General features: G+C 40.5%; 1 protein-coding gene across 1 annotated transcript in view; it reads right to left on the bottom strand.

Annotated features, from left to right (window-relative positions):
• The window catches only part of Sema5a (semaphorin 5A), a 263,102-nt gene that overhangs the window by 108,628 nt on the left and 142,066 nt on the right, over positions 1–12,408 (bottom strand). The window contains exon 7 of the mRNA XM_035439159.1: positions 1,554–1,839. Coding sequence (XP_035295050.1) covers positions 1,554–1,839 — 286 coding nt within the window. The remainder of the gene's footprint in view (positions 1–1,553; positions 1,840–12,408) is intronic.

Genomic DNA, 12,408 nt, shown 5'->3' with positions numbered 1-12,408 from the left:
AGACAGTGCATGGAATGTTCATAGCCAGAGAACATGAACACTCATCAGTAGTGGCCAGAGTAGAAAAAAAAAAGGCTGTTGTATAAGGGACTCTTCAGGAATGCTATTTGTAGGCAGGTTTCTGATACCAAAGTGATGTAGACAAAAGAGTATGGTTTGGTGGATGAAGTATTTGCTGACCTAGTATGAGACCTGGAGACTAGAACCCCAGAACCCATGGAAAACCAGGCAGCCGTGGTGGCCACCTACAATTCCAGCACTCAGAAGGTAGAAACTGGGATCATGGGGAGAGACTGGCTAGCTAGAATGCCTAGGATTGGCTTATTCTAAGTCCAGTATGAGACCCTGCCTCAGCAAATAAAGGAGAGCAATGGAGGGAGATATCCAACATCAACTTTGAGCCTCCAAACTCATATACATACACACAAAGGAACACATATGTACCCACACATATGTGAACACATATATGTGCATGTATATACACATACCACACATACATATATATATATATATATACACACACATAAATATTCAAGGAAAAATACAGAGACAATGGAGCGAACATCACAGGATAACCCATTATCTAGTTTGGATAGAAACAAGATTTCCCAGGATGCCATATCAGCTATCAACAGTGAAACAAGAGTGAGGTCAGAGACATGGGTCAACACCCCACTCTTGAGCAATGTTTCCATGCATCTATCTGACTTGAATCCTTTGCTTTGGAAAGGATTGCTTGACCTTTGTCTAAATTGTTGGATCTCCAGGTTGGAGCTCCAAACCAGAACCTGTACTATAGAACTAAACTGTCACTGCTAATAGAGGAGTACATCCCAGCATCCCCACATGGTCCCTAGTTCCCAGACAGGCAGGAGATGCTCTTATGAGGTCTTCTCACAGTATAACAGCCGAGGCCTTGGAAGCCAATGCGGACTCCTGAGGCATTCCACCTAGGAAAGACTGAATGAGAGCGCTGGAAACTCCCCAAGCTTTGCTCAGTCAAACACTGTTGTTGAGGCTAGGAGCATCTTCCCAAAGAAACACAAGGTACTAAGAGGGGAAAACAGCAATTGCATTGCAAGTAAATGCAGAGGTCCAGGGAAGAATGATGTGATTGCAAAGCTCAGACTTTCCAGACAATGTTGTTTATATTATGCAAAAATGCATGAGTTTTCCTACAGAAAAAAAATGCATCTAACATATATGTGCACTTCACAAGGAAGGAGCAATTCATAATACAATAATCTGATACTACTTTTTCCTGAGGACAAATAAAAATTTTTTTTTGAATTAGCTTTCCTGAAGGAAGTCCAACAAAGCATGTATCTTTACTTAACATTTAATTCATACTGAAAAGACTCTTTCTGTCATGCTTTGGCTGTTAGCCCAGGAAAATAAGAAAAACTTTCTCTAAGGCAACTTTAAACTCTCAGAGGTTGAAGAACAAAAGGCTCATTCAGGAAAAGTGGAAGAGAAGGGAGAGAGAGAGAGAGAGAGAGAGAGAGAGAGAGAGAGAGAGAGAGAGAGAGATCACATCAGCTACAGCTACTTACACGTTGGTGGTGAAGATGCCATAGATCAGGTCCAGCTCAGGCAGGAAGAAGGTGCCCTGTAGCTCGTTGTAGTAGAAGGGCACCTCACCGGGCCGGGAGCAGTTGAGGCGAGCCTTCATGAAGGTGGTCCAGGTGTCCTCCAGGAGAAATCGCCCGCCAATGTCGTTCTTGCAGACCCGGGCGGCCCTGGAGAACACTGTCTTCCCACAGTCATGCTCCACAGCATTTTCTCGGAAGAAGAAGTAGGTGAAATTGGCAATGTCATAGGAAGACACAAAGTTTGGTTCTAGAAACAAGAGGAGAGAAGAAAACATCAACATCATATGCTACACCTCTCTTGGAAAGTCTCCTCTGATAATGTTTTCTTCCAAGGAAAGATGATTCTGTTTGACAACAACTAGACCTTGCAAGAAAAAAGAGAAACATGAAAGATTCTGCAAGCAGCTGACTGATAAGTGCTGCAAGAAAATACATGGTTGTGCATGTGTCTTAGTAAAAGATCAACAGTGTGGTTCTACCATCAATCACCCTGCTAAATCTATGCTCAAGTTCTCAAGGCAATAGCACCATTAAAAGCTCATGTATTTAGAATATATGCATACACATGTGCACATATACAGGCAACAACAATTAATGACAAAATAGGCCATGGATTTGAAAGACAGCAAGGAGGGGCATATGGAAGAGCTTGCAGTAAGGAAAGGGAAAGAGGAAATGATCTGATTGCATTATAAAATAAAAAAAAAAGAAACAAAAAAATTTCAAAAATGAAATAAAACAATTTAATAGCATAGGTTCTCAGATCAGTGAGTGTTGTCCTGTTTGAAAATCCTTAAACTTTAGAAAGAAGAAGAAAATAAGGTACAGAGGACTGATTGTGTTGGGGAATATTGGGCTCTAATAGCGTATGAAACTGAAACACACTTGCATGTTACTGGACATAATCTATAAGCTTTCACTAAGGTCCATAAAATGACTTTTGATGGCAAAAAACAGAATCAAAACCTCATACAGCAAGGTTGATACCCTGAATTAGCTTTAGCATCCGCTGTTACTATGGTGACCCTGCAACTGTGACAATCAAGCCTTGTTTTCTGATTTCTAGGTTACCAAGGGAATCGACAGAGAGGGACAATGAGTGTTGAAATAGAGTCTGAAATCTTTATAGTCTCAAAATCAGCTGAAATATAGGCATCTAGAAATGCTAAAATCAAGGCAAAGCCTTTATGTAACCGACAAGCTTATTAGGACATTGGGAATCAGAATTTTACACGTACCATTTAGAGTGTTATCTTCTTAATTTGAGGCTGAGCCTAATAATGGAGATGCTAGGTTTTTACACACTTACATGCCCTAATTCTTTTCCTTAAAAACTCCAGTAGCCAGTTCCACAACCCGATCCTTCATCTATTTCCAAGGCAACTCAGTTCATTCAGTAAACATCAGAATATTGTGATTACAATGACTATGGCAATAACCTTTGATGTTCAGAATGAATAGGAAGACACAGCAGTTACATATACAAGGATTCCCTTTTAGGGACAATTTGCTTTGTTGTGGGGAAACTCACCTGGACTTGTGCTTGACAATAATTGATTGATTGCACCAGTTTGCCTTCTATTGACAGAATGGCTGAGAACAGCCCTGCCAGCAAGATAAGCCTTTGGATGTTAATAGGACACAAAACAGCTCACCTAGGATCTGGGATAGTCAGGACATAACATCAATGCTGATCCTACCTTTAGTATGTCCAGCAAAACTGCCACCAATTTTCAGTCATCTATCTCATCAAAAAAGTCTTAATATGACTACATTTTAAAAATAAATAAATATCATAAATAGCATATCTATTCTGCTTTTCCCTCTAGTTTTCTTCAGTTCTCTTATGCTAATTAAGTAAATCAAAGGATACATAGAAATCTTGACAAGAAATGATTATAGTTTCTATGCCACCAAGCATTTGTTTTCTAGGTCACTGCTGCTTTAACCTGAAACAGATACATTAGCAATAAACAAACTGAACTGCACTAGAGCATATGACCTGGATAAAAGATGTGTGCACAGTTACTGTATGTACACTTCAGGATCCTGGAGAGATGCTCATTAAGTCAAGTGTCTGCACAGGACACAATTAAAATAGTGAGGGATTTTTTAAGTGATAACAACTAAGAATCTCCAAGAGAGAACTACTGCAGAAACAGACACTAAAATGAAAGATAGGGACTGATGACAAAACTATAGTTAGTGTTTAAAAAGTCATCTGCAGAGCTTCACAGAAATGACTTCTAACTCATTTCAGAATGTATCCTGCATCCAGGTTAAATGACCAGATTACACTTTGAGAGTTACAGCCCAAAACAAGCAAACTCACTCATCACTACCACCTTCACCACCACAACTACCATTATCACCACCACCACCACCACCACCACCACCACCACCACCACCACCATCACCACCATCACCACCACCATCAATAACACCAATAAATCCTGTGTGAACTGGAGGAGATATGGGCTGGAGAGAAGGCCTAGCATTCTGCTCTTCCAGAGTGTCCAAGTTAGGCTTCCAGTATCCACATCATGGAACTCATAACTACCTGTAATGCTAGCTCCAGGGCCCTATAGCCCTCTTCAAGGACTTTATTACCACTGCACTCACATGTAAACATCCACAATCATTCGCACATAACTAAAAACAAAATGAATGTTAAAAAATAAACTTGATAAAATACAGACAACACTAGACCAGAATGTGTCCTGCCTGGGGCTAAGGTTAACAGTACTCTACTGGAAAGAGTGTGGTAGAATTCACCAAGATTTATCAAATACACTCACAAACAGTCACTTCTGCCGTTAATAAGAGATGAATGTGTGAAAATGCGTGCTATGTATCTCTAGTACGTGAGAATTGTCGAGAAGCAGAATAACAGCAAAGGATCCATCCTTGTTTTTGCATTTGAGTTTATAATAAAAATAGCTGCACTCAAAGGAACTAGTTCTTGAGCTAAGCTATTTCTGTGCCACTGAACTCACAAGGACCAGAGAGATGGGTGACATATTAAGATGCTACTTCATAGTGGAGGACACTAAAAGGTTTAACAACTCATCCAAGCTTACAAAACAGCATCGCGGGTGATGAGAGAGCCAAGGAAGCCAGGAATCAGGATGTCTAGGGTGGTGAGAGAGTCTAGGAAGCCTGAAATCAGGATGTCTAACATTAGAACCTGTATATTCATTAATAGTTACAAAGGAGTGAAAAAGAAACACTGTTAAAAAACAAAACATGTTATTCTATAAGCTCTTCAAAATTGTATTGGGGGCTGAGGAGATATCTCATGGAATAAAACACTCATTTTGAAAGTAAGAGGACCTGAGTTCAAATCTTAAGCCCCCCTGAAACAGTCAGATATGGCCATGTGTCCATTTGAGGGAAGAGACAAATGGGTTCCATGAGCTCACTGGCCAGGCTTCCTAAACAAAATGTTGAGTTGCAGGGTCAGCAATAGACCCTGTTTCAAAAACTAAGGTGGAGAGCAAGAGAATAGACATTCTAGGTCTATTCTACACATGCACAAATACAGACCTGTGTAGCTTCACAGTTATGTGCACACACACTGCACACATAGTGTATAAACACACACACACACACACACACACACACACACACACACACACACACACGATAATAGGAGCAGATTTTTGGTCAGCACTCTTGTATGAAGAGCCACAACCTTCAACTGATAGTGCTAAGTAGGTTTAATTGGGCACAAGCTGAAGAGGATTTAGAATGAACTAGAAAAGATGGTGAAATGACTAGAGGAAACACTACCCCTCCACTCTCAGGAACACTATGGATGAAAAAGGAAGAAGGAACTGTGTGAATAAGAGGTCAGCTGTTCAAGGGCTTCATGAACAAGAATGCCACTGGGAATGAGTAAGCAGCCCCAGAATTGCAGGTTTCAAAGGAACATCTACAGCTGGCCATTAGGTGCTCTGCTAGCACACTGTCCACTATGTCTCATGCAGTTTTCCCATGGAAAAGGTAAGTATTTTGGGCCACAGCTTCCTTTTTCCACAGAAACCCCCACTAGTTTTCCAATCCTGAATGGCAGTGATGCCTACAATTAGAAATGCTCAAATGCGCCTTTCTTTCTCATTGGAGGAAACAGAACTTGTGTTGAGCCTGAAGTAACTGTTACTCTCAAGTTTGCTACCTGCAGGTCATCTGGCATGAGGACTGAGTCCATTTGGAAACAGGTCCTGCTGCCCTACAGCCAACCTGGGGACAATGATGGGCACCAGTGTAACCAGCTGCTAAATTAGGAAGCTCCATTTCTTGGAAAGCAGGTATTTTGAAATTCATTTAGCATCCTGTTCCTTTTCCAATCACAATAGAAACACCAAAATACTGATCAGACAGGCAGCCAAGTATCTTCTGTGTTTATAGAAATAGATCAGAGAAGAAGACACCAATCTCACCAGGCAGAATCGAAAGGTGCACATTGTTTTTCCCACCCTTGTCTCTTGTTAAGACACAATTCACTGCAAAGTAGTACGTATCATTCTTGAAGGAAGTGGAACAAGCCACAAATCAGACATCACTGCCTTGCTTATGATGGTTATTACAAAGAGCAAGAAGAGAGATCATTTACATGTCATTACTCTCAGAGCTACAGATGAACAGATGCTTTCCTGTTGACTCATGCAGAATAGGAAGAGACATGGCTCAAGGTGAGCATGTCTATAAATATGTAAATGGAGAAGTTGACTTTTTTCATATTTTTAAAACAGTGAACTACAGATTACAGAATATTATGCAACAATATTATGCCAGACAAATGAAGAGGGTTAGCCATCATGATATAGGAAGAGTGTTACATCTTCCAGAATGATGACTGTAGCAAGAAAAGACTCAATATAAACATACATGGGTGATAAGAGGAATGGCACAGCAACAAGCATCTCAAATGTGTCCGGCCATGTAAAGTCAAACAGTGACTGTCTGGACGTCTCCTAACCTATACCTCCTACTCTAATGCACTCACTTGGGAATATAGTATTCCCAAAGGGCATAATCTGGGGATTGCTACACTGGTAGTTGCTGCCATAGAAGAATCAATGAGAATAGATATGAAAGACATAAAAGAACTCTAATTTTTCAAGCTTATGAAATTATTACTAGACTCAAAATCCATGAAGAAAACCACTTATAAACAAAATACCACCCAGAAAAATTAATGCCAAAAGCAGAGTTGGTATAACCGGGGATATGTTGTGGGGCACTGCTCTGGACTGAAACATTGGCATGTGACATAGTCTGTCACTCTGAATGACTACTGAGGGCACTGAAGATAGAGTCTGGTACTTAGGAAGATCACATTAAGTGGTGGCCAGTACCATTGCACCATCCTTTATTTTTTTCTGTTCCTTTCAGACTAATTTGCTTTTGACAGCACTTCAAATGACACGAATGATGAATGAGCCAACATATCCCACATGTATCAAGCTTAAAGATGATCAGGGTTTGAGAAGCATAAATTCAGTTAGGTTGCCTTTTACCAACAGGGGGGCAATTTCACAATTAAGAAAATGCCTTAATGGAAACACTCTTTACATATGACAAATAGCAAATTGCCCTAATCTATAGGTGTCACTCATTATAAAGCTATTTCCATACCCTTTAGATACCCCCTTATTTTTGCCTTTGTTTCCTTCGTCATAAGTACAACAGAACATCCTGCATAAACTTCCAAAATAAAATTTATTTTTTTAGGTATTTAGACCAGTGAATTTCATGTAGGTACTTATGTAACTCAACTAAAACTTAGCTAAATGTTCCTTAACCCTTAATTAGTCACTACAGCTCTTTTCCTGAGATTTGAATTAAATCACAGATAGATTATCCATGGAAGACACACATCTGTGCGCGTGTGTACATGTAGGGGCATGTGTGTCACATACATGCAGCACTGAGGTGTATATATACACAGCTCAATACTTCCACCTACTGGCTGCATGAACTGTTTTTTAAATTTAGTTAACTATTATTTTCTCTGGTTTAAAATGGCAATAATGATATACCACTTGAAATACCATTGTGAGATTCAAAGGGAATGTATGTTAAGTGCCAAGCACTTGGTTGGCAACAATCAAAATACAGGACAGAAACTATAACTATCTCATTATGTAGACTGAATCAACACATACATCAGTGAACAGATCATTTCTGTTCACTTATCAGCCTTACTCACAAAGCAATCCTTCTGCTTATGAAATTAGGCCCCCACTGCTTTCAATTAGTCTGGGGCAATATGGTGGCAGGGACTGTGCTGTACATGGAGCCTTCAATGTCAGCTGTAGCAAACCTCCCTCACTAGCTTGCTGAATAGCTCCCATCTGTCCCAGGTAATCCTGGGACCCTCTGTAAAGAAGTAGACACTGCCCATTTCCTGGAAGAGAGCCAAGGAACCAGCAAGACAGAGCCCGGTGAATGATTGCAACTAAACTGATAACTAAGTCCCTAAATATCAATAGAGCACTATGAACTCAAGGATTGACCAGAAGGAGGTAGGGGAAGGGCAGGAGTGAGGTCAGAAACAACCACAGACCAAGGGCAGGGTGAATATGCACACCTGGATGAGGAGACAGCTTGAGGGAGGACAGTGAGGGTGGAGAGGAGCCCGAGTCAGGACGGAAGGTCTGGGACAGAAAAGCAGGACAAATGAATAATCCAGAATGAAGAGTTGGGGCTTTAGGTTCATGTGGGAATACTCCCATTTCTGTGGACTTTGAGGCCTCAGTGAGGTGTGGAAGCCCAGAGCAAGCATATCCTTTGTTATCCTGTCTAGTCATGTGACCACTGCCATCTCAGGAGCTCAATCTCAGAAAGCAAGTAAGAGAACTGAAACTCTTCTCTTCCCCTTCGCGGACAATGTGACCCGCTGTAATACACTGTTTTCAGGACATTGCTGATTCCAGGAGTGACTGTGCTGCCTTCTTACTAAGGAAGAGTCACACACACCTGAGGCCAGCCATGGAGAGAACAGCTGCTCCTTCCTGGACTTCCCCTTTTGGTGCTGGGATGGGAGCCTCAGTATCTGGGTATTTGCTGAGATATTCCTTCTCAAACACAAAGCTAGTGGGGTCCACTGTGCATCTATCTTCAGTCCAGACACATAGCCTCTGGTGGCTTCACCATCACCCTTATCACCAAGTCACATGTTTTTGGGTTTATTAGCTAGAACTAATTCCATGAATAGTTCTAAACACTTAAAGTTGAAAATTTCTATTTGCAATGTCCATTTTTTCTGATTTTTTTTTTTTACTTTTTGGATTCAATTTTTTAACAGCTGATAACTTAATCTGCAATGTTTACTTGGAATGCTTAGTTGAATTAAAAGACAACGGGGAATATGCCCAAAGTAAAACACATGAAATTCATTTGGAAGATGATCTCTGCTGCAACATTGTGCGGTTTTTTTTTAATCAAATTTCTTTCTGACAAACTACAACAGAATAAGTAATACCATATGATGGCTCAATCTTTGTCTCCTGATTTGGTTGGATCCATGGAAAAGCACAAACAAAAACAAAGATAAAACCACAAAGGTTTAGCTGTCTGATACGTAGCTATGAGTTAACTAAAGCAAGAAGCCATCCACCAGGAAAACAAAATCCTTAACAAAATGAGACGATTTTCTATAACTGGCAGATCTATGCATCTTACATCAAGAAATAACATGATTTGGATCTAGGAGATGCTCCAAAGGAGTACCCTTAGCAGATTAGAAAGGAAGCAATATTTACAGTCAGCAGGGGAGAACCAGGAGACCATCACAAGGAAGCTGCTACAACTGTGAGACAATGAGCTTGCAACATTTCTGTGATTTATATCAGTGCTGGTAAATGTCTACATATTTTCTCTGGAGAGAGATCTCTTTCTTCCAGTGTGGATTCTAATTCCGAGTTCCATGTAAATCAGCACGCACTGTTTGTGCCTTTACTGAAATATATCACCCTTTCTCCTTTGAGATGTGCAAATCAAAACCCACAGGTTCCAAGTGACTTGCTGGCAAGTAAAGGAACTCCCGAGGCAGGCAAGGACTCTGAGACTCCTCAGCTTTCAGACACTCGGTGCTCAGTTAATGTCATATTATTTTCAAAAAGCAGTATCAAATTGATTTCTTACATCCCATAAAGGACTGTGTTAAATCAACCTGCCAGCTTGTCTTCTTTGGTTGGGTAATTTCAGTTCATTATTATCTTTTTTTTTTCTTGCAGTGCTTCAGCAATGAAGAAAATTCTCAACCTTTTCTCAAAGTACATATGCCCCTCTTCCATGGCAGTTTCGCTTGAAGATATATGTATCCCTGGAGAGGAAGAGCCCACATATGTTTCCTAGTGTGTAGTCTAGTGTTTCCTAATGTGTAGTCTAAGCACAAGGGAAGATGGTATCACGTGGTGGGCATGGGATACAGGCTATGAGGTGGGATCTGTTTTCAAATGTGAGGTTGTCATTGGTTGTGGTTCAGGTGTCATTTCGACATCAAGGGCCAGAATCTCCTTTGAAGATCTGCAGGGAAGACTGCCAATCAGAACGATGTGGGGTGTCCCTTCTAACTGGAGTGTTCTATCTAGCCTTTGGGATTCTCTCATGTACCTAGTGGGGTATCAAGTTTTCGGCAGGTGAACACCAAGAGGCAGGTTGTGTGGAAAGAGAATCTATTAAGGTATTTGTGTACGTTATAAGGATAATCATATATAATTTGCAGGAATTTCCAAAATATACAGATTCTGCACAGCACATCCATCCTGCTACATTCGCCTGATGAATAAGATTAGGCATGAACATTAGAAAAATTCATTGTATTGTTGTGTGTCACATATGTGGCATACATTGAGATCCTCACTGCCTAGTTTAAGTTTCAGGAGTCACATGGCTAAAGATAGAGCCCTGTTCACAGCAAGGTCCATTTTAAACCCTTCCCTAGGCATACATTAACAACTCTATAGGTGACTATGGGATCTGTTCTTATTCTTGCTTTACAGTGTTTTTCTTTCCCTTGACAATAACTTGACTTTTTCATTTAATTTTACCCAAACTCTCTTAGTCTTCATGTTACTTGGTTTCTATACTCTGCTCTTTTGGGGGATTTGTTAGCTGCAACTGGGGACGTTAATCTAGAACTCATTCGAACACTTCACTGTGTAGACACTACAAGGCAGACCTTCATTGCTCCCAGAATGGAGCCTAGTCTACCCACACTGGCTACCAGGAGCTGGTACAGAGTTTAGAGGGCAGGCATTGATCCTTTTCAAGGGTAGGCAGAAACTATTACTCTTTGACATATGTATACAGATCTCCTTCCCCAAGAGAATTATCTTTGATTATAAAATTTAATTGCCATCTTTAAAGTCTCCAACGGGTCTCCTGAAGGCCTGGTAAGCATCATAAATGTATCCCAATGGAGAGCATCACGGATATATACCAAACCAGCATGGCTCAAGACTGTTACCCAAAAAGTTTTCTGCACTAGAAACATGGCACAGCACAGAATATGATACTCTCTCTTTGAGGATATTTGTGGCTCTCAAGTGAACTCTCCAGAGGCAGCAGGCTTAGTTATCTTAGATCAGAGGAAGCTCAGGAATTTGCATGTCTACCAATTGGGGCAGGCAAATGGCTCCTCAGAGGAGGAAAACCAGTAAGTCCTTGAGCGTTAATATGATAACATCCACACGGAGCCTCCTGGTGTCTTTTCAAAGCCCACTCAGGAGTTTGTTTTCCACGTTCTCACAGAGGCACTAAGCTCCACAAATACACAACTGGCTCAGTTTACAAACACAATAGCATGCATGGTATTCTTTTGGACATACCCTCTCCTTTTCCTAGCTTTCCTGTTTCCCCAATTTGACTGTCACTTTCATGAAGGCAAGTTTTATAGTTTCTATTTTAAGCTTTGGCTATTAAACATTTATTGCCCTGCCTTACAGTAATCATTTAATAAGGGTTAGTAATGATTAATATTTTAATGCATTAAAGCTGTTAAGAAATTTCTCTAAACACATAAATTTGTTTTAAGAGTAATTCTGGCACAGAGGGGAAAGAATCTGGTTTTGAAAATCATGTTCAGTATGAAGCACATAATTTAATGTTCCAGATGCCTGCATATGGTTATTCAGCCAATTACCCTGGCTATGATAAGGGAAGACACAATGACTGAAGCAGAGACAGATGAGATGTGGGTGAAAAGGACCATCTTCCAATGTTTGTAGCTGAGTCACTTGGAAACATACAAGTCTTGTTTTGATTGTTGTTGTTTTGTTTTGTTTTTAGTGTTTTTTTAAATTTCTTTATGACTGTGGGTTACAACTGAGATATGTTACCTATGTAACAACACCATTCCTTGTTCTCCTTGACAAATGTTCTTATCTCCTACTCATTCAACAAGCACTGACTAAGCCTGAGTTACTGAGCCCACAAAGACAACGCCTACCCAATCCTGTCCCTCAAGAAAGTCACAAACTAAGCTGGGCATTGGTGGTGCACACCTTTAATCCCAACACTCGGGAGGCAGAGGCAGGCAGATCTCTGTGAGTTTGAGGGCAGCCTAGTCTACAGAGTGAGTTCCAGGATGGGCTCCAAAGCAATACAGAGAAACCCTGTCTCAAAATAACAACAACAACAACAATAATAATAATAGTATTAATAATGAGGGAAACAAAACAGCCAATTATCCCTTTTACTTTTCCAGTCTGTCCGTATTGCTATGGCAAAAACAACAAGTGGGGTATTATAAAGAACAGAAATTCTTTTCCAAAGGTCATCATCCAAACACTCACAGTCAAGGTAC

This window comes from Cricetulus griseus, chromosome 2 (assembly GCF_003668045.3).
Source record: "Cricetulus griseus strain 17A/GY chromosome 2, alternate assembly CriGri-PICRH-1.0, whole genome shotgun sequence".
Lineage (NCBI taxonomy): Eukaryota > Metazoa > Chordata > Mammalia > Rodentia > Cricetidae > Cricetulus > Cricetulus griseus.
This window is presented reverse-complemented; position numbering and strand designations above follow the sequence as displayed.